Source organism: Drosophila takahashii, chromosome 2R, assembly GCF_030179915.1.
Source record: "Drosophila takahashii strain IR98-3 E-12201 chromosome 2R, DtakHiC1v2, whole genome shotgun sequence".
Lineage (NCBI taxonomy): Eukaryota > Metazoa > Arthropoda > Insecta > Diptera > Drosophilidae > Drosophila > Drosophila takahashii.
This window is the reverse complement of record NC_091679.1, coordinates 42,883,896-42,906,695: the sequence shown is the minus strand read 5'-3', so window position 1 is coordinate 42,906,695 and position 22,800 is coordinate 42,883,896. Positions and strand designations below refer to the sequence as shown.

General features: G+C 43.0%; 5 protein-coding genes across 5 annotated transcripts; 4 read left to right on the top strand and 1 right to left on the bottom strand.

Moving 5' to 3' along the window:
- The first annotated feature begins 14 nt into the window (after positions 1 to 14).
- On the top strand, positions 15 to 4,245 carry LOC108054460 (mucin-2). The gene is made up of 3 exons (XM_044393281.1): positions 15 to 769; positions 1,424 to 3,753; positions 3,877 to 4,245. The coding sequence occupies exons 1-3, from the start codon at positions 28 to 30 to the stop codon at positions 4,243 to 4,245; spliced, it is 3,441 nt and encodes a 1,146-aa protein (XP_044249216.1). The 5' UTR covers positions 15 to 27.
- A 461-nt stretch (positions 4,246 to 4,706) lies between these two features.
- Positions 4,707 to 5,915, top strand: LOC108054451 (uncharacterized). Its single transcript, XM_017137423.2, has one exon. It carries the CDS (start codon positions 4,707 to 4,709, stop codon positions 5,913 to 5,915), a length of 1,209 nt encoding a protein of 402 aa, XP_016992912.2.
- Positions 5,916 to 6,343: 428 nt separating this feature from the next.
- LOC108054452 (zonadhesin) lies at positions 6,344 to 7,477 on the top strand. Its single transcript, XM_017137424.2, has one exon. The coding sequence runs from the start codon at positions 6,344 to 6,346 to the stop codon at positions 7,475 to 7,477; it is 1,134 nt and encodes a 377-aa protein (XP_016992913.2).
- A 1,009-nt stretch (positions 7,478 to 8,486) lies between these two features.
- On the top strand, positions 8,487 to 8,952 carry LOC108054470 (uncharacterized). Its single transcript, XM_017137444.3, has one exon. It carries the CDS (start codon positions 8,500 to 8,502, stop codon positions 8,938 to 8,940), a length of 441 nt encoding a protein of 146 aa, XP_016992933.2. The 5' UTR covers positions 8,487 to 8,499; the 3' UTR covers positions 8,941 to 8,952.
- A 706-nt stretch (positions 8,953 to 9,658) lies between these two features.
- LOC108054463 (uncharacterized) lies at positions 9,659 to 11,123 on the bottom strand. The gene is made up of 2 exons (XM_017137436.3): positions 11,038 to 11,123; positions 9,659 to 10,978 (listed from the first exon to the last, which is right to left on the bottom strand). Exons 1-2 carry the CDS (start codon positions 11,093 to 11,095, stop codon positions 9,858 to 9,860), a joined length of 1,179 nt encoding a protein of 392 aa, XP_016992925.2. The 5' UTR covers positions 11,096 to 11,123; the 3' UTR covers positions 9,659 to 9,857.
- Positions 11,124 to 22,800: the final 11,677 nt, after the last annotated feature.

Genomic DNA, 22,800 nt, shown 5'->3' with positions numbered 1-22,800 from the left:
CAGGCCGACGGTTAATCTCAGCTCGGAATGATATTAAAGACGGTTAGCTTGTTGCTTATCCTAAGCAGTCAGGCATGGGGACAATCAATTAAAATAAGGATACCTGTCTGGGATGCTTCCACCTTATTTACGCGCCTAACTGGAATAGGAATCAACACAGGAAACTCGAATAACCAAAATCCATCAAATGGCAATAACAACCAGCAGAATAATCAGCAGAACATCCAGCAGAACAACGAATACAACGATTATCTGAACGACTATTATAACAACTATTGGGCGAATGCATACCAGAACGCGGATCCTTATGGATACGGATATTATGGACCCTACGGTCCTTATGGACCCTATGATCCGAATGGATTTCAACCTACAACAGAAGCTCCAACAACAACCAACGCACCGACTACAACTGAAATTCCCATTTGTACAGTTTTTCCTGAGCTTCCAGTGTGTCAATCATTATCAACAAGTACAACGAGCCCCACAACGGAGTCCACCACAACTACAGAAAGTACTACGACATCTACAGCGATCCCCATCACTGATTCCACGACAACAACAGCTAGTGGAACAACGTCCACAGCGATACCCGATACTGATTCCACCACAACAACTACAGCGAGTCCAACAACAGAGTCCACCACAACAACTACAGCGAGTCCAACAACAGAGTCCACCACAACAACTACAGCGAGTCCTACAACAGAGTCCACCACAACAACTACAGCGAGTCCAACAACAGAGTCCACCACAACAACAATAGCGAGTCCAACAACAGAGTCCACCACAACAACTACAGCGAGTCCAACAACAGAGTCCACCACAACAACTACTGCGAGTCCTACGACATCTACAGCGATTCCCATAACTGATTCCACGACAACAACAGCTAGTGGAACAACGTCCACAGCGATACCCGTAACTGATTCCACCACAACAACTACAGCGAGTCCAACAACAGAGTCCACCACAACAACAATAGCGAGTCCAACAACAGAGTCCACCACAACAAGTACAGCGAGTCCAACAACAGAGTCCAACACAACAACTACTGCGAGTCCTACGACATCTACAGCGATTCCCATAACTGATTCCACGACAACAACAGCTAGTGGAACAACGTCCACAGCGATACCCGTAACTGATTCCACCACAACAACTACAGCGAGTCCAACAATAGAGTCCACCACAACAACTACAGCGAGTCCAACAACAGAGTCCACCACAACAACTACAGCGAGTCCAACAACAGAGTCCACCACAACAACTACTGCGAGTCCTACGACATCTACAGCGATTCCCATAACTGATTCCACGACAACAACAGCTAGTGGAACAACGTCCACAGCGATACCCGTAACTGATTCCACCACAACAACTACAGCGAGTCCAACAACAGAGTCCACCACAACAACTACAGCGAGTCCAACAACAGAGTCCACCACAACAACTACAGCGAGTCCTACTACAGACTCCACCACAACTACAGAGAGTACTACGACATCAACAGCGATTCCAATTACTGATTTTACGACAACAACAGCTAGTGGAACAACGTCCACAGCGATACCTGTTACTGATTCCACCACCACAACTACTGCAAGTCCCACAACGGATTCCACCACCACAACTACTGCAAGTCCCACAACGGATTCCACCACCACAACTACCGCAAGCCCCACCACGGATTCCACCACCACAACTACTGCAAGCCCCACATCGGATTCTACCACAACAACAGAAAGTGGTACAACTTCCACAGCGATCCCTGTGACTGATTCCACCACCACAAGTACTGCAAGCCCCGCCACGGATTCCACCACCACAACTACTGCAAGTCCCACAACGGATTCCACCACCTCAACTACCGCAAGCCCCACCACGGATTCCACCACCACAACTACTGCAAGCCCCACATCGGATTCCACCACAACAACAGAAAGTGGTACAACTTCCACAGCGATTCCTGTAACTGATTCGACCACCACAAGTACTACAAGCCCCACAACGGATTCCACCACCACAAGTACTGCAAGCCCCGCCACGGATTCCACCACCACAACTACTGCAAGTCCCACAACGGATTCCACCACCACAAGTACCGCAAGCCCCACCACGGATTCCACCACCACAACTACTGCAAGCCCCACATCGGATATCACCACAACAACAGAAAGTGGTACAACTTCCACAGCGATTCCTGTAACTGATTCGACCACCACAAGTACTACAAGCCCCACAACGGATTCCACCACCACAAGTACTGCAAGCCCCACCACGGATTCCACCACAACAACAGAAAGTGGAACAACTTCCACAGCGATCCCTGTGACTGATTCCACCACTACAAGTACTACAAGCCCCACAACGGATTCCACCACCACAACTACTGCAAGCCCCACCACGGATTCCACCACAACAACAGAAAATGGAACAACTTCCACAGCGATCCCTGTAACTGATTCCACCACCACAAGTACTACAAGCCCCACAACGGATTCCACCACCACAAGTACTGCAAGCCCCACCACGGATTCCACCACCACAACTACTGCAAGTCCTACAACGGATTCCACCACCACAACTACTGCAAGTCCCACAACGGATTCCACCACCACAACTACCGCAAGCCCCACCACGGATTCCACCACCACAACTACTGCAAGCCCCACATCGGATTCCACCACAACAACAGAAAGTGGTACAACTTCCACAGCGATCCCTGTAACTGATTCGACCACCACAAGTTCTGCAAGCCCGACCACGGATTCCACCACTACAACTACTGCAAGCCCCACCACGGATTCCACTACAACAACAGAAAGTGGAACAACTTCCACAGCGATTCCTGTAACTGATTCCACCACCACAACTACTGCAAGTCCCACAACGGATTCCACCACCACAACTACTGCAAGTCCCACCACGGATTCCACCACCACAAGTACTGCAAGCCCAACCACGGATTCCACCACAACAACAGAAAGTGGAACAACTTCCACAGCGATCCCTGTAACTGATTCGACCACCACAAGTACTGCAAGCCCGACCACGGATTCCACCACCACAACTACTGCAAGACCCACCACGGATTCCACTACAACAACAGAAAGTGGAACAACTTCCACAGCGATTCCTGTAACTGATTTCACCACCACAACTACTGCGAGCCCCACAACGGATTCCACCACCACAAGTACTGCAAGCCCCACCACGGATTCCACCACCACAACTACTGCAAGCCCCACATCGGATTCCACCACAACAACAGAAAGTGGTACAACTTCCACAGCGATCCCTGTGACTGATTCCACCACCACAAGTACTGCAAGCCCCGCCACGGATTCCACCACCACAACTACTGCAAGTCCCACAACGGATTCCACCACCACAACTACCGCAAGCCCCACCACGGATTCTACCACAACAACAGAAAGTGAAACAACTTCCACAGCGATCCCTGTGACTGATTCCACCACTACAAGTACTACAAGCCCCACAACGGATTCCACCACCACAACTACTGCAAGCCCCACCACGGATTCCACCACAACAACAGAAAGTGGAACAACTTCCACAGCGATCCCTGTAACTGATTCGACCACCACAAGTACAGCAATCTCGACCACGGATTCCACCACCACAACTACTGCAAGCCCCTCAACGGATTCCACCACCACAACTACTGCAAGCCCCACCACGGATTCCACTACAACAACAGAAAGTGGGACAACATCGCCAGCGATCCCCGTAACGGATTCCACCACAACAACAGAAAGTGGAACGACATCCACAGCGATCCCTACATCGGATTATACCACAACAACAGAAAGTGTCACAACATCCACAGCGGTCGCCATCACCACAAAAGAGTCCACTGAGGATACAGATTCATTGTGCAAACAATTTCCCCAACTTCCGAATTGTCAATCGGCAAAATCAGTGAAACTGAGTGAAAATGAATCTGGGCTGTCTGACATCACTGCTTCTGGCACTGTCTTCAAGCCCGAGCAACAGCTGGCAATTACTTCAATGCCCCAATCAGTAACTTCGCTCTGTTACTTTTATCCTCGTCTGTGCTTGAAACCAGAGGAGGCCCAATTTGTACGTCTTGCCGATGGAAATGGAAAACCCCTGTTGTTAATTTCACAGTTTGAAGGACGATCCGCTCATCCCCAACAGCAGCCTGCCCTATGGAGAGCAATAAGGAGATCCATAGAAAAAAATAGCCAAACACTTTAATGGGTTCGAATAATTCATTTAATTTAATTTTACCTACTTGATTTTACAAGCTATAAATGAACACTCAACGACAAAATATTGATTAAACGAAAAATTTTTGAAACTATTATAAAGAAACCACCTCCTGTCTATTACATTTAAATATTGCAAAATGCACTTTTAGTTTCAAGACTTCAAAATTAATATATAATATTAAAAAAACCATAAATATTTCCGCTGCAAAGTAGAAAGCAGGTTTTAAAACGCCATGATTAAGAAAGAACGTAGCACTTTGTTGCTTTGTTCAGTGACATACAATCAACTTGCTGGCTTGACAATTGTTTTAACTATAAAGCGTTTGGGTCGTCTATGGCTCTGGGGCATCATCAGTGGTCTTATTATCTTCCGATATGTCTATAAAAACGTTCTCTCAACTTGGTTGCAAACTTAGTTTGAATCCGGGCATTAAGGCAAGCAACACGATGCACGCGTTTTTTCTATTACTGATCACAGCCCCAGTTTGGTGTTACAAGCCAGAAGAAGCTCTTCGGTTAAATGTGCCACTTTGGGATGTGAATGATCTCTATTCGCGGATATCGAATGCCTTTGGGGCAGCGAGCACCACTCAAGCACCGCAGGGAAATCCAACAGATGCCGGCGCTTGGGACGCCTATTACAATGCGCTTATGCAGGAATATTACAAAAAAAAGCAAGGACTCCTTTCTGGAAGCGATCTAGCGGCAGCTGAACCTTTACCTTTGCCTGTGCCTGTGCCTGTTCCAATGCCAGTTCCTCGACCCCCGCGACCTCCGCGACCTCTACGACCTCTGGGGCCACAGATTCCGAATCGACCAAGACCCAGGCCATCAAGAAGACCCACTAGAAGACCAACGACAACCAGACGATCAACTACAACCACTAGAAGAACAACAACCACACGGAAAGCCACAACAACTTCGTCCACCTCAACGGCATCGCCAGTAACAAGTACTTCGACTACAGTGGCACCTTCGACTACAGTTGAATCTACAACCAATTCCACAACCGATGAATCTTCTACCACTGGAGGATCTTCAACAACGGGAGGATCTTCAACAACGGGAGGATCTTCCACAACTGGAGGTTCTTCAACAACTGGAGGATCTTCAACAACGGGAGGTTCTTCCACAACGGGAGGATCTTCCACAACGGGCTCAACCACAACAGGCTCATCAACAACAGGAGGGGTCGTTTCATCTTCCCGAATTAAAGTAAAAAAAGGATATTTACCAGCAACAACATCCAATCCATTTTACTCGTACTACAATCAGCTCCAGAGTAGCCCCATTTCAACTCCAACTGTATTAAGTTTAGAAGACCTGCCCTCAGATTCTGGCGTTCTTCGCCCTGATCTTCAATTAACAGTTCAATCGGCTCCTCAATCCATGACGACGCTGTGTCACAATTATCCAAGACTTTGTGCTCAGCCGGAGGAGGCCCAATATGTACGCTTAACCGATGGATTTGGCAAGCCAATGCTTCTTATATCGCCGGGAGGAATTACGAAGCCAACACTTTTCTCGACACCCACAGCGAATAACATTTTCTCAAATTCAAGACCCCTGAAACTGCAGACATCACGACAGAAAAAACCTTCTAGGAATAAATATATTTACCGGTTAATTAAAAAGAGAACAAATCAAAGATCATAAAAGTTACCGGTTTTTACTTAAAATAAAGAGTGTGAAAAGTAAAGCATTGTATTTTACAGATTTGTAGGACCGATTTCATTCTTTTACTTACTTTTAATATTTAGCAGATAATCCAGAAACTATCTAATGCTGATATCAGTGGCATGCAAACCAAGCAGAACGCGTTCCAGTTTTAAAGATGTTACTTACTATGATAAGCAAACTATCTTGTAGCCCATAATTTATGATGTTCAATCAATCTGATCCGAAATGAAGCATACTGCACGAAAATGTCAACAGAGATTTAACCGATTTAGCTATAAGTTAAGAGTTTGCTTGCTTTTTATTTAACTGGGACCAGTGGTTATTAATCAATTTCTCTAGAACATCATGGAATATATAAAGGTGTTAATGAACGCTACGCTTCAGTCCGTTTTATTACGAAAAGCATGCAACTGCTTAGAAGTTTTATTACCTGCGTCCTGCTAGTCGCAGCTGGACCGACATGGTTTCTTTCATTAGCCAAGGGATATCAGGTTCAAGTCCGAATACCCGTGTGGGATGTTGGAGGAATTATCAAAAAAGTAACAGGTTTCACCAACGGCCAAGTCAGTAAAAAGAAAAAGAAAGAGAGACCCAACCATGAAGAGTATTGGCCAACCGAATATGGATACTACGATCCTTATGCGCTTGCTTATCCTCCGCCACCTTTCTATCCATATCCTCCATATGTTCCACCAACAAGGCCGCCGTGGCCAACAACCGAACCTCCAACTGAACCTCCAACTGAACCTCCAACGGAGCCACCAACTAAACCAACAAGACCAACTAAGCCAACGAATAGACCAACTAAACCAACGGATAGACCAACTAAGCCAACGAATAGACCAACTAAACCAACGGATAGACCAACTAGACCAACTAGACCAACTAGACCGACCAGACCAACCAGACCAACTAGACCAACTAAGCCAACAGACAAACCAACTGAGAAACCAACTACAACTGAAACTCCTACCGAAGCTACAACAACGCAGCCAACGACGGAGACTACAACAGTAACAACAACGGATGCAACAACTGAGACTACAACAAATGCACCGACTGAGACAACAACGGATGCAACAACGGAAATTACAACAGATGCAACATCTGAAACAACAACGGACGCAGCCACGGATTTAACAACGGATTCAACAACGGACGCAACAACGGACGCAGCTACGGATTTAACAACGGATGCAACAACTGAAGAATCGACAACGGATGCAACAACTAGTCCACCCCGCGATCTTTGCGCTGTGTACCCATATCTTCCCGAGTGTCAAGCGGTCAAGTCAGTGCACTTAATCAACAATAAGTTTAGCCATTCTTTTAAGCCGGCGCAGAAGCTTTCGATCGAAACAATGCCACACTCGGTGACATCTCTCTGTTTCTATTATCCCCGTTTGTGTATGAAGCCGGAAGAAGCTCAATTCGTAAGATTGTCGGACGAGAATGGAAGGCCCTTGCTTCTAATAACTCCAGCCGAAGGAACATCGCCTCAAACTCTGGTGAAAAATAAGTTGAAGCTAAGCGGATAAAAAAAATGGTAGCCGAGAAAAGCACCCATATATTAAAAACAGATAAACAAATGACATTTAGAAATAAAAATTGTATGCAAAAATGACATAAATACCGTCTTAGTTTCTCCTTTTTCCTCTTAAGGTCCCTTTTTTTTATCTCTAATATATTCTTTTAACCTGTATTATAAGGTGATAGTTCGAATAAGACGCTAAAAATGTTTCCCTTTTGTGTATAGGCTAACAAAATAAATTGTCAAAAACACATTCTCTTATAAGTTAGGTTGATTTAACGTTGTCCCAAAAATTTGAATGCCAGAAAATAAGGTAAATTGGCATATTTCACAACGGAATAGATAACAGATTTCATTTATTGATCCACTTACTCCCAATCTTATTATTTATATTTTAATAATAACCAAGAGGCATATAAAATGGTGTAAAGTCAGTCTAAACTTCAGTTTGGGAGAAGAAAAGCGCCATGGTGCTGCTGACCAAAGCGATATTTTTCTTTTTAATCGTTTGCTTAAATGGTTTAAGTGGACACGAAATTCAGATCAAAATACCTGTGTGGAAAGTAGAGAATATTTTCCCAGACTTCGTCAAGGATTTTCGATCTTCAGCGCGACCGCCTTCACAACATTTCACAAGATCCACTAGACCTACGAGACCAACAAGAACACCACCTACGATGTCGCTCATTGATCCAACTAATCCAACAGAACCAAATTTCTTCTAATCTTCATGGTTTTCAACATAACGATTTTGTTGATGATCAGCGGGTTACTAATAACCTCTTAAATAAATTAACTTTTTACCGTCTTAAGTTCCACATCATCCACTCCATCTTACCACCGAAATTCCCAAAAATTACGGGGCATTGGAAGTTCATTGGTAATTCTTTTGAAGTGACAAAGATGACAGCACTCCAAGCGAAAATATTTAAGCAAACTGGTTTCAGTTGCCCCACTCCACCTGGTCAACTCAAACCGAATTGACCAGTCCAAGCTGAGCTTCCTGAGTAGGTGGTAGGTGAAATTGAAATGAGCTCCGTCGCAGCCTTTCGAGCTTTCCCGTGGCTACTTCTGTTGCTTCTTCGTTGGAGCGAAGCTGCCCCCCAACACATCCAGGATGAGGCACTGCAGCAACTCAGGCAACTGGATTTGAGCCAGGCGAAGCTCATAGCGGCTAACTCCTCAGCTAAGTGCACCCTGACCCCGAATCTTTGCGACTGGCAACTGCATCTTTACGAGGGTCACTCATTCAGTGTGCCACTTGTCCAGGAGGTGGAAAGTAAACCAAGCTCCACTGTATCTCCCCCTAAAGCTGCTCAGGAGATCTTCGAATTGACCCAACCAAACACTGAACCGCAGCTGTTTATTCTGGCCGAGATTGAGCCCAAGTCGAGGAGGGGAAAACTGCGGCGACGAGCCACTTTTAATCACTTGAGTAAACAGAAATTTGTCTTGCTGGTCGTTCAATAAATAACCGAAATGAATTTATATATATACTTTAATCATTATCATCTCTCATTAAGCCCAATCAATCAGCGGCCAAGATTTATTCCGGCTGACTCACTGTCCGGAGTCTGGCAATCTGTGAAATTCATTTCGGAGCCATAAAAAATAAATTCTCAGCTCATTAATGTCGGCTCGATTCACGCTTTTGCCTACCTGTGAACTCTTTGGAAGCCGTCTGACCACTTTCAACTTTAACCTGTCACGGGCTTGAGTTCGGGGTTTGGGGTTCCGTCTAATGCCCATTAAGCTGTCTTCGAGTTATTTGACTAGAAGTATACCGAACTGGGTTCTATTTGTTTATTCAAATATGAATAGATGGGTTTTTAAGTGCCAAGCCGAGTTATTGTCTCTGATCGGGGGACTTTTAATTAAGTCAGCTTTGTTGACGCAGCCTCGCCGCATTAAATACAGACATTGATGACTGTGAAATGATGATTATGATGATTAATGGGGGCAGGAATTTGAAGTGAAAGGGAAAGTTCCATTAAAGTCTCAGTATTTTTTTTTTCATTATTTTTTTTCTACTTTTTCAGTTCCTCGGAACTGGAAGTTCCAACTCCTTGATTTATAAATCTTTATTTTTTAGTTTAATTTTTTTGTTATCATAATTATTTATTGGCTTTATTCCAATTGTACAAGTTATTACTTACTTTTTCTACACTAGTTACAGTTATTATATCTATTTATTTTCACTATAAACCACCGAATGGAATTCAATCGAATCATTTTACCCCTGACTTACTAGCTATTTGATCAGTTTCACACAAAGTTTAGTGCCAGCGGAAATTCAATTTGCCGGCCGGTCGGACCCTCAATAAACAACCACTACCAAAACCCCGATAAAAACCCCGGGGACCGACCATCCAACAAACTCTTACATCTCACACATCATCCGTGGCACGTTCGTCGTCCACGTCGTCGGCGATGGTATCGTAAATCGTATTCAAAAATTTTCTAATTTCCGTATACGGCAGAATCTGCCACCAATTTGTCGTAGTTTCAATTTCCTCCTCCATCAGCGAGTCCTTGCGACGTTTATTCTTGCCCTTACCCTTTCCCTTGCCTTTTCCTTTGCCCTTTGCTGTCGCAGGACGATGCGTGCTGATTTCCGGTGATTGTGTTTCCAATTCCAATGGACCGGGATTTTGTAGCAGTAAGGGGTTGGTCTTGGAAGGAGAAGGTGCAGGGGGAGCAGAAACTGTCATCTTTGTATCAGTTTCATTAGACGCTTTGGCTCCTGTTGGCTTTTGCTTTCGCCTGGTCTTTGGACGCGACTTCGTCCTGACTCTGGTTTCGTCCTGATTTTTCTTCTTTGTGCCCGTGTCACCGGCATCGACAGGCTGCTGCATTCCTGTCGCTGCCACATCGATAATTGTCCCACTCGGGGCCATAGTTTTCTTCACACTTGTCAGAGGGGATGATTCTTGTTCCCCTTCGCCCGGCTGAACAGCTGTCATCGTGGCGTTTGAGGCCAAGGCTTCTGGGTCCTCTGTACCGACTTCATCCTGTCCATTGTTCTCTTGGAGCTCTGGCAGTGTCAGCTTTACCTTCAGTGGCTCCTCCTGCTGCTGCTCCGCCTCCTCCTTCGGGGTCATAACTTCTTCTTCGACGACTGGTTTACGTTCATGGTCGCCGGTCAGGGTATTCAATTGCACTATCTTCTTGGCCCCGATGCTCTGCACATGGAACTCGTTCGAGTATAAATTCTCCCGTGCGTGCACAGTCGAGTTCATTTGCAGCGGCATTAATTGCATGTTTATGGTTCCGTTCATTGGCAGCAGGACCTCCTCTTGGTCCTCCTCGAGCTTCCTGTAGTGGGACCTCGGTTCCGTGGATCGTCGACTGTGCTGGGAGATCTGCTGGAGGAGGTCAACCATTGGGGGAGCCTCTTCAACCCTCTTTTGGCGGCCTGCGAGGTTCATCCTTGGCTTGTTGTAGGCATACACATCCACATTGAAGACGCCATGGGTGGGAGCACGTCGCCAGTGGCGGGCAGGATTGGCTAAGAGGTTCGTCAGGGGTTAGAAATCACTGTACTTTCACTGGGGCCTCACTGCTTACCTCTGGTCACCAAAACACAAGACCCGAAGATTAACAACAGCAGCAGCGGCAGCTTCATTCTGGCTAATACATATTTTAGGCGTTGGCCCCGGCTAAACGACTAAACCGATTTTCGACCACTCGACCAATTTTATGGCCAGCCGATTTGGGTCAGTCCGCAGCTAATTTGCATTGACGCCTCATGTTCGCCAATGTTCTAGGAATGTGAAAACACAGTGGACCCCAGCGAAGCTCAACGCGATTAAAATCTAACATGTTATAGGGAACATGGAATCTCGTTGGGTTGATGGACCACTGTCTTGTAGAGAGAACTGGTTTCCCATTCTTCTGATTCGATTCCGAGAGCAACGGCACTTTTGGCCAAGTCGAAACAATGGTTTAGTTTCAATGGCCAATCGAACGTGTGCCATAAAATATTATAGAGCCTTGTCTTCGCTCGCTTGGCCAAAAGTAGCGAAAGTTGAAAGTTGTGCTTAGCATTACAAAGGCCTGCTAATGGAAAGTAATTGCCAAGAAATTCCGGGGAACGAAAAACAAGCTCTTGGTCTTCGAATATTCTTGAGTTCACATGGAGAGTCAATCAAAAATGTAAATATTTTCTTGTTAAATTGATAAAAAAAAATATCCCTTATAATTTTGACAGTGTTTTGTACCCAATTTAAGGTGATTTCATTTAACATTTATTGACCTTAAACTGAAGTGGCTGCATGCAAAGCTTTGTTTGTTTAGTAGTCTCCTTGGAATTGCCTCAAAAGCACATTTAAAATTAATAATAATAATAATCTAAATTGCCAGCCAAGGACATTTAACACCAAAGCACATAGAATTATTCATTGCTCATCAGTTTAGCGAAAACATTTGAAAATTCAATTCGAAAAAGCATTCGGGAAAGTGATTTATTTTAAAGAGCTTGTCAAAAACAGTTGGCCAACAGAGTCAGCGGGCAGCAAACAAACAGCGAGCAAACAAGCCAACCCGAGAACAGAACGGCTGACAGTTTCCACTCGGAGCACTTAAGATAACTTTGAGTCCGGACTTCAGACCTCGGAATCTGGATCACGGGGGCGGTGGGGCGTGGCTGGTGGACTGGTGGACTGGCGGTCTGAGCTGATGATGTCCACCAACAGTGGCAGATTTATGAAAACTGTTGACATTTAGTTCTTCGAACCGTAAACTCCGAGCGGACTCAAGGCAGCGGCATTTACATTCGAACAATGCAGGCCGCAGAAGAACGGAGCAGTGTGCACGGGACATAATGCAAACGGCATCAGAATCAGCATCAGTGGAATCGAAGGAGAGCAAAAAAGGGGCCAGTAGACGGGGAAATGTGAAAAAAGCCAGATGACAGGCGGCCAAGACGGACAAAGGCAATTGTGCTGGCATGTGAAGGAAAGAAAGCCTGCAAGAGAGAAGGAACTGGCAAAAAACGGGTGATATCGCCAGGATACTCAAATCCTTATGCACTACGATGAAAGTTTTGAGAACCTTAGGTGTGAGAACAGCTTATCTTTATCTTAAATACTTTCTGATATAATTTAAATATTTTTTAAGACTTAGAATAAATATTAAATATATTTTAAGACTAGAAATATCTTTTTAAATTAAACAATAATAAATACTATAATACTTTCTTAATTATATTTCCAGTGTAAGGCTACAGTAGCTTTTTTTTTTGAGCTGCGGCCTAAATGCATTTCGAGCGACTTCGAATTCTTATGTAAATATATTTTTAAAACATCTCGTATAATAAGGGCACTGTGGCGATAATGCGATTGAACGGGGAGCGGACCTTATAAAGGGATAAAGTCGAAAACAAATTGCATCGATGGCTGAATTCGGAAAGTGTCAAAGAGAAGCAGTTACAAGTCCACTCTTACATGAACTGAAGTGGCACTTTTGATTCTTCAATCGAGTTGAGGGTATGGAGAGGGCGATGACACATCCGTTGACGTTGAAATGCCTTGCACTGGACACTTGCGGATGAGGATGTGGATGTGGGTGGAGATGAAGTTGCGAAGCTGGCCTATGCAAATAAAAACAAGGAAAAGGCCCTGGAAGTTAAGCGGATAAACATAGTGAGGGAAAAAGAAACAGTAAAAGACGGTGAAAATAAGATTATATGGGCACTTCCAAAAAAAAGTCCACCAAGCCAAAAACCTTAAAACTTGAAAAAAACATATTTCCACATGATTTTGCCCCGATATTAGTTTCTAATTAGTTGGATACTGAGCTTAACTACAAATTTGGAGTATAGTTTGATTATTTTTATGACAAACTCCACCAATTTACGCAAAAATCAGTTTTTGGCTATTTTTTTGTTATTTTTTGGACCTGTCTTCTGTTGTTAATTTATCCTATAGGAATGCTAATATGTGACATTTTTCTGTACTGAATGCTTCATTCACATGCTAAACTATTAAGTTAAAAGCAAAACATCCAGCAATTGAGAGATAGAGGTAAAGAAATTCGCTTTACAAAACCGTCGGAAAAATTGTCCCGAGCGACATGTCCCGAGCGAATGTGGTTGAGACTGCATAAAAAAAAAACGGCAAAGAATTTTTGAGTAAAACCAAAAGCATTTCACAGCGACATGTTTGAACAACATTCTAAAAAAAATCGCAATAAAATATTCCATCAGAATTCGCTAATTTCTGGTGTTGTATGAACTTCCCCGAAATCCACTTCTATTTTTGTCCCGAGCGAATACGGCAGTTTTTTACCGATATCTTAAAAACTAAAAGCGGTACAAAATCAAGATTTTTACCAAAAAATAGAGCTTGGAAAGAGTGAAAAGAAAAGCCCATAATTAAAATTAAAATCCATTGTTTTACAATTTTTTTTCAACTTTAAATGTGTGCAAATGTCCCGAGCGACATTTTGGAAGTGCCCATATTTCAATTTAAAGTCTCTGCTACTGTCCTACAAAAATATTCTAAAAATTAAATAAAGGTAATCTATAAAATGTTTTTAAGATAAATTTAAAAAAATCGATATCCAACATTTCGATACATCTCAGTTAACGATATTTTCGATACAATATTAAGCTCGATATTATTGTCGATATAACACGTCGGACTATTCCTCTCGATATGCATCCCAACTCCTTACACCATACTTCAAAATTTCTCTCACTGCATTTAGAGAGAGAAAGAAAAAACTGTCGTCGACGTCTTAATTAAGCAGCTCAAACAGCAACAACAATTAGCCGAGCTGCAACTCAAGCGATGTTGATTGTTATTTTTGCAGTGTCCTGAGTGGCAGGACGAAGTCAAAAGAGGGAGTGAGCAGGATATATAGTACATAGATAGAGGTGTACTGCTTGCACTTGCGGTGGCTTACGGAGAGGCTTAATCAACAATTAATTTAATCGAAGATGCTGTAGGAAAATTACGGAAAAACTTTAAAACTTTTCCAATTTCACTTCTAGTTTACTGGATTGTTTTGGCTTCCATTTTTGTTAGCTTTGCACACAATTTGCTTTGTCATTAGACGAACACTTTAAGCACTCGACTGCGCTATTTAACTCAGGCCATCTCGCTCTCGTCCATTCCCCGTCCCGCTCGCACCTTGTTATCTCTGTGTCAACTGCTCTGCTTTGGCTGCTCATTTCCAGCTGCCCATTTTCTTTGTCCAGCTTTTATTTGACCATTCATTTGTTGCATTCGCCTGCCCAAATAATTGGGGGAGGGGGTGGTAGGGCGAGGGGGAGGAGGAGGGAGACCGACTGAGATCCATTCACAGCATTTTGCACATTTTCGCTTAATTTGAATTTTTCTATGCAAATGCCGTGCAGCCAGAGGAGAAAAAAGCACCCGAAATTCAACTGTTTTTCGTTAAATAATTCTATTTTATTCTGCATTATTTTCTTTTTTACCCTGCTTTCGTCTGCAGCAAATTGTTATTGCAATTTTCTTTGTGTACTTTTGCACATTTTGCAGCATTCGCGGTTCACTGCGCTGTCGTTTATTTGATATTTGTATATTCCTCGCTGGATATATCTTCGATAAGGTACTCCAACCGTCTAACAGGACGCGTCGGTGGGGGAATCCCCGTTGAATTGAAGCTGCACGGATTTGCCTTCAATCGTGTATTCAATTCGTTCGGGTTGCCTGGCTTAAGGAAATATGGGCACTTGATTGATAATAAAAATGAAAGTGGTTCTATGGAAATAATATTTATAGAAATAAATGGTTTAAGTGATAAGCATAATTTTATCTTTTCTGTGCGACTGATGGTCGAAAATAAGTTTGATTGCAAAATTTCAAAAACTTACCAACTATTTATTTTTAATGAGTTTAGTATGTTATTGTATTATTTTTATTAAAATTTTTACTAATCTTTTAACTTAAAAAATATTTTGTTTTTTTAACTATAGGAAATGATTCTTTTCTGTAAGTTCCCTAACTTCTTATTTAACTTAAAAATTTTGTGTAATCTTTATATGGCATACAGAACATTCTCATTTTCATAAGTGTGTGTTTTTCCATTGCAACCCTGTTTTTCCGGCTCTTTTTCGGCACTGATTATTTTCCTTTTCCAATTTCCGCACTTTAGGCGAGCCGAAAAGACTGGCTAATCGCAGTTGCCTGGCTAATTGTTATGCAAAAGCCAAAATGAGGCCATAAAAATGCGATTGCGAGCCGAAATCTGAATCCGAGTGGCGATAAACTTTCCCCCTCCGCCGAAACGGGATCGTGTTTGATTTGCCGCGTAGTCTTTGCAGGCCGCAAACAAACGACACTTTGATTTAGTGCAAGAACAATGGCGAGCAAACAGAGCCATGTCGCGAATGGCAGTAGTCACAGTGGCAAGGATTCTATGGCCAATAAAACAACACAAAGCTAATGGCCAAACAAAACGAAACCGGAATGCAGGCGGCAGCTTTATGGCTGGCATAAAAACCCCGTATTTATCTATTTCTATATACCCTCTCCCCCAGCATCCAGTATCCAGTATTCAGTATCTGAATCTTTATCTGTATCTGCGGCAAACGCCTCCTGAATGTCAATGTGCAGCCTGCCCCAAGGCGACCCCGGCCCACAGTGCGTATGCGCGATACAGTTTATCGTCTTGCGCCAGCCGAATGCTTGGCATAGTTATCCGTTATAGTATTATATCCGCTGAACTTGTTGCTACAACGCAGCCACAACTTTTGCCACCTAATGCCGCATCAATATGCAAAGCCGGGCAAGTTTCGGGCCAAGTCGAACGCCCCTTAAGCCGCTTAAAACACAAAGAACACGAACATCGAATAAAAAGGCGAAACTTTAAGTTCATTTAACTTTTGCAATCAGCTGGAGCAGCAGACAAGACAAGACCATCGCCTGCCAGGGCAATTTATGATTTATTAACAACGAGCGAAACTCAATTTGAGCCCAGGGGTTTTCAGGGAGCCCGTTAAGTCAGCTAAAAGGATTTCTTAAACTTAAATGATTTTAATTATTGAGAATTATCAGCAGTGCTGAGCACTGTAATGCGATTTTCGCCCGATTGGGGATTTTCGCAACAGATGGGGGCAAAACATCCTGGCACATTCCTCGACCTGACTGGGAACTATTTCTGTTTGATTTATAGCGTTGCAAATTCCATTTTCGGGGTGATTAAAGCAGCGGTGGGAGGAGATACTCGCCCACTCAGGCCACCTTCACGCCCCCTCTATTCACAAAAGTTGGCAATTATCTAAGCAAGTGAGCGTGTAATGGACCCACAGACAGTTGACTTTTTTATATTCCCGGAAATCGCGGGGTACCAACCAGCATTGATAAAAAAAGTAATAATAAAAATATATATCGGCAAATTAAATTCGATAAAAATATTATTTATTGCCTATTAGAAGCAAAGTTTAGCATCCTTAAATTAAATTATATGCTTAACGGTTTTAAATAATTTTAGGAGTCTTTAGTTTCACTGGCTTCATAGAAAGATCAATCAAAAGTTGCCTATTCGTATGCAAAACATTTTTAATCAATCTATTAATTACCGGGTATCTTTTAGTCGGGAACTTGCATCATTATCTCCGTGAGCCTTGTTCTTTTCCTTTACTTTTTCGTCCACTGCTTTGTCCTGCTTTGTTCTGTATTGAAGAAGCTGGCCAGATGATTTATGATGGCTCGGTGTGGCCTGGCTTATTGGAGGTGGAGCTGAGGAGCCGGGGAGGTCTCGTTTCAATAAATGCTCTGTTCGGGCATTAAATTTTAATAGTCTCGTCTCGGAGGAAAATAATGCCCAGCAGAGTTATTTATGAAGTGACGCTCTAAATTTATTTAAAACGCTTGCAATAAATTGCCACAGATTTCCATATGAGAATTTATGCAACTCAAATCTAATGCGTATTTATTGTTTGGCAATGCGAGGCAATGCTGGCCGAAATGAAGAGAGGGTCAGGACCGCAGGAGATCCGATCTGTGGGAGAACGAGATGGAAAATGGGTGAATTTGTCCCCAATCAATCATAATTTGTAACTGTCATCGCAAGCTGCGACCGCGTCCATTGAGTGATGAAGTTGTCGCCACGACTCACACCCACAGACGCAAACACACCAACACAGGCTCACAGTCGCCCAATGACACGTAAGCCAACTAAAGTCAACCACAAAACCATGGACAGTGGGATCGAGATGTCTACAAAATTAATTCTAGTTAAGGCCAATCTATTATTTCATAACAAACTATTATTTTATAATATTTTTAAGGGTGCCTTCTTTTTACTAAAAATACTGCACTAAAGACATAAATTAAAGGAAATGGGGTATTCAAAAAGTGTGCAACAAAAAATTACTTTTGAAACCCCATTTGGTTGTACCAAATTATATTTCCACCACTGAAAAAATCGAATTATTTTAGATTGCAAAATGTTTTTTAAATGGTTTATTTTGACCCACTGTTCGCTGGAGGCTTGTCCGGTTGCCAGTGTTACCGCCTCTGTCATTCGCAGGACGATTTGGGCGCAGCCACGCCCCCGGTTCCACCTTGCACGTGTGTGCGTGTGTGTGGACCGCAGATTTATCGCGAATTTCGCTTCCTATGCCGAAATTCATGCAGTCGAAATTCAGACAATGGAATAGAATTCAGAGAATGGAAATGGAAAGCTGATATGCGCTGGCAAAAGTTTGATATGCCCCGAACTTGACAAATGTCTGACAAATCCCGTCAGCATCTAGAAGCTCTAATGAAAGCCAATTGCTGCTTAGCCGTCGGCGCGGCGAAGACAAAGGATCCGGTCCCCAAGAACTCCTGTTCCCCGGAACTCCGGAGCTCCTGTCACGGTGAGATGGAAAATCTTCGGCACGTGATTCCGCTCATCTGCAATGCTGCTCCACTTGGGGTTTCGGTTTCAATTTTTGGCCTCCCTGCTAAAAACATATATACAGCCAGATTTATGATGATTTTTTTCACACACGTGTGCCCAAAAAGTTGGCGTTAATAACGATTAAGTGCGCCATGCGACATTGACTCCGGGCGCAGGACGAAAGTTTGACCAGATTTTTGTTATTCCCGACAGGTAGACGGCGTTGGACTCCCGACTTCATGGCATCCAGGCGCCCCGGTTGTTATGACTGCAAACACTGACCATCGTAGACTCTCAAAAGTTTGCCCAGGCATGCGAAATATTCTGGGAATAGTTCTCTGTTTGCGGGACAGCCCTTTTTGTGTGCAGTGCAGTGGGGTTTTCAGTTGGTTTTAATCTACAAAGGAATCTACGATCTTTGAAAAAGGTTTTTTGCAAAGAGATTTTTTTTAAAGGAATTTCGATTAAAAATATAGGAATAAATTTAGAATGCGTTTTATCCCTTCACAGGTTTTTGTTTAAATTATTGTACTGAAAACTGAAGACAATCTACAGCAAATCGGATTTAGTTTGTTGGATCCCTACATTTCATCAAATAAATTTATACATAAATTAAGGTTTCTAAATCCGAGAATAAATAAATAAGTCATTAAATAAATAAATACATTTTTGAATGTCTTTATTATTTTTCATCTTCTATCCAGCCTTGATAAATGTGTGGTGCTTTAACCGCCCCTGAGTCGAAAAAACTTTCACTCCCCAGTGGTCTGGATTTTTCAAAAAAGCCTCTCCCATGTGATTTGTGTCAAACTGTCGATGCCGGGCAAGTAAATCAAAGTCATCTGGCCATTGGCTCCTGGACCTGCCCCCTTTTCAGCTGGCATCCGTCATTTTTCATGTTGCCATGTTGCTGGGAGCGGAGACCCAGAGCGAATGTGATTATTGATTGGTGCTCACCTAAATTCATGGGGACTGACCATTTATCTAACTATAACCAAAAGTCAGGAGCTTGTTAGTGTGTGGCCACTGGTCAGAAAGGAATTCGGGTGGTTGGATGTCAGGAAAGTCAGATGGTTGGATGGTTGGAAAGCCACAGATACAGGGAGATGAAGGGGGTGGGGAAAAAAGCATCATAGAAGCGCAAAACTTTGACGTTTATGTGACATTTGAAATCAATTTGCACAACAATTGAATTTTCAATTTCCAATATATACGCTGCATTGTTATTGTTTGTTCGCCGTTGTCGTTATGGTTTTATGCTGCTGCTGTCTGCTGTGTTTTTATCAATTTGCCAGTGCAGCTGATGGGCAATCGATGCGTTTACATGTCAATTAGCAATTTAGTGCGTGCCACATTGTCAGCGTGAATATATATCCGGCATGGGTGTTTCAGTGTTTGGGTGCAAAAAGTTGCATATTTAATTGGCTGCCGCAAAGTGGACGGCCATGCCCGAATAACCACAGAGAGGGCCGCAAATGAAACGGACAGCCGCCGAATGGCAGCCAATTTGATGAATTTCCAAATCCAAATAGATAATCCACAAGCATTTGATTCAATCGAATGGGCAAAACGATTTCCACTTGAAAATTAATCAGAGCATTAAGCGAGGAAATTGCAACTCCGGTCTAATTGGTTGATTGAATGTGTGTTCGCATTATGGAAGCCCCAACTCCCAGATATTGGACGAAGAACCCAACTGCCAGCCAGCTGACAAGCATTTAGGACTGCCAAACCCTGTTTCCCGCTTGCTATCACCGAAAGAAAAATCCCAGCACATTGTTCTTGAGTTGGGAACATTTGTTCTTAAATTGAGAACATTTCTTCTTGAATTGAGAGAATTTCTCCTTGAATTGAGAGTCTTTTGTTATTGAATTGAAAACTTTCGTTATTAAAACCCGTGTAGGTACAAATGTTCCTATTGTGAGTTGAAAATGTTCCTACTCAGATGCAAACTGCAGAATTCTCTCTGTGAGCAACTGCAATATTTGTTTGTTTGTTATTCCACATGGGCCAGCTGACGCAGACTTCGTATGTTGGCCTGTGGCCTGGAGTTGGAGCATCCGGAATCCATTTGGCAAGTGCCAGGATTTGAAGAGGAGCAGCCACTGCAGCTGCTGCCCCTGCAATTGCCCAGATTTATGCCGTCTAGCCGCATTTCGAGTCGTTCTGCAGCCGACATATGGACATGTAACCCCATGTTCGCAGCAAATGGACACTGTCGAACAGTTCTTAATTACGCAGAGCAGGTAATTCTGGAAACTGCCTGGGGAGGCAGTTAAAACAGGGCTAAAACCGCAGTCCCCCTAATTCTCCGGACTGCTGGGATTCTTGAGTTTTGGGATTTTAATGGAATCAGGCATCACAGCCTGTTGGCACTCCTCATTTCCTGGAATCACATGGAAATCCGGGTAGGGATGGTTCACTGGCTTTTTTAGGGGGCGACCTCAGTGGCTGGGGCATGAAAAACTCCGAACCCTGCGGCGGAAGTAATATTTTTCACATCAGCATACGTTGCGGTCCAGCCCCAGAACAGATAAACATAAACATATGCACATAGAATAGCGGGCGGGCGGAAAAGTTACGAAAAGAGTTATGAAGTGTGCACTGCAAATATAATACTCCTTAATATTTATTAAAACATTTTTAGAGGGATGAGAAACCATTTCCGTTTCCATTAAATTTAATAAGTGAAATTTGAAATTAATATCCATCATTTTAGAATTTTTATAGTGTAATAAGATATAAATAAAAATAAATATATAAATAAAATATTTTTTTCTGTAAAAATACATTGTAATAAAAAACCATTTAGCTTTTAATGAGTAAAGTTTTATTAGCGTAAGGGCTGACCTGCATTGGTTTTTCTCCCCTTGGATTCAAAAAGCCTTTTTAGAGGTGCAGTTTTCTGGGTGTAGGGATATTGCCTACCCTTGTGGCTGCCCTCGCTAGGCAGAAGCCAAGTGGTTACCAACTTAGCCCAGTGTTTGCCGCTTCTGCAGCTGGCGGAAGTGTCTGAGGGTCCTGTTTCGGTGTCCTGGACTCTCCCTTCCGCCGACACCATAGCCATAGCCATATGCATATGCAGATGTATGGCCTGGAAGATATAGAGCTCTTTGGCCGCTACGTACATACATATTTATGTTTAATATTTAGTGGCAGCTGCTGCAAAGTTTTTGGGCGTACGCGGCGTATGCGTGTTGCTCAATTGCCGCTGGCAATACAGGCAACGACTTTTGCCTGTTATTTATGCCCAGCGGAAAGGGAAGTTGGCTTGGTAGCCGTTACCCGTTAGATTTAAGAACTTTTCCGCCACAAACCAGAAAAACGGGTGGCGAACGGAAGTTTTTGGCACTTGCCGCATGCTGCACATGCATTCTACATTCCCCATTTTGATAACTATTTATAAGGCAGACAGACAATTAATTAAATAGTCCCTCGATTATTGATTTCTGCTCTGCATAGGAGGGTTGTTACCTAGACCGCAACACGCTCTACCTGTAACTAGCAAAAAAATAAAAGTTCGATGTAGATTCTGTGGCATTTTCATAATTTATTATGCTGCCAGTTTGTCGGGCGCATATCACCATAAATAATATCTATCCCAAGCACACATGCACACGGGTATATAATATAATACCACATACTACACATACCATGTTAGTGGAACCCTTTTTTATGCTGGCGCTTAATCTACATAATTTTCGGTCCCTTTCACAAGCGGTTTGATTTACACAGTGTATAATCATTAAAAAGGCTCGGACGGCGAATAAAAAACAATTTTAAGTTGCCCTCCCTCAAGGGTTTTGACCGCTTAACTTGTTTATTTATTTTAGGTGGTTCAAGGTTGAAAAAGGAGGGAGGAGAGGGTAAAGGTTTGGTAATATGAGGTCCTCGTATGAGGAGGAAGGGCCAGCGATTAGAGTCCTTAGTTTGTAGCTGCTCTAGCCGATGATGTATGTGTGCTTCGGAGTATGTGTTTCTGTTTTCACTTCTCTGTTTCGGTTTTTTGTGGAACCATTTACATAAGTGCCATGCACAGGACCCAGACATCAGTCTGAACCCGGCGATTATCCCTTTTTAATAGACTCATAAAACGGTTATTAACTTTGTTGCACACAAATAGAATAGAAAAACCAGCCCCCGGATACAATGTACTATGTTTTATTTCATTAAAGTCATTTCTGGACACTGGCTCAATTTATTATGTGAGTTTTTTTGTTGCATAGTCCGTTGCCATTTTCCCCAGTTTGTGCCCCATGCAAAGAAATAACATTTGGCATTAATAAATGGCTGTAAAAGGGGCAAAAGCAAAGAGTTTGGAAGAAATCGTTGAAGCTCGGAAGGTTTCAAGTACAGGCAGGGATATTCCTTATATGTAAGCTAAAAATCCGGCACGAAGGACCAAAATTAATAGGAATAAAAATTTTAAGAATACATGTAGTTGTAAATTTTTTTGCCTAAGATCTAACTTCCCTT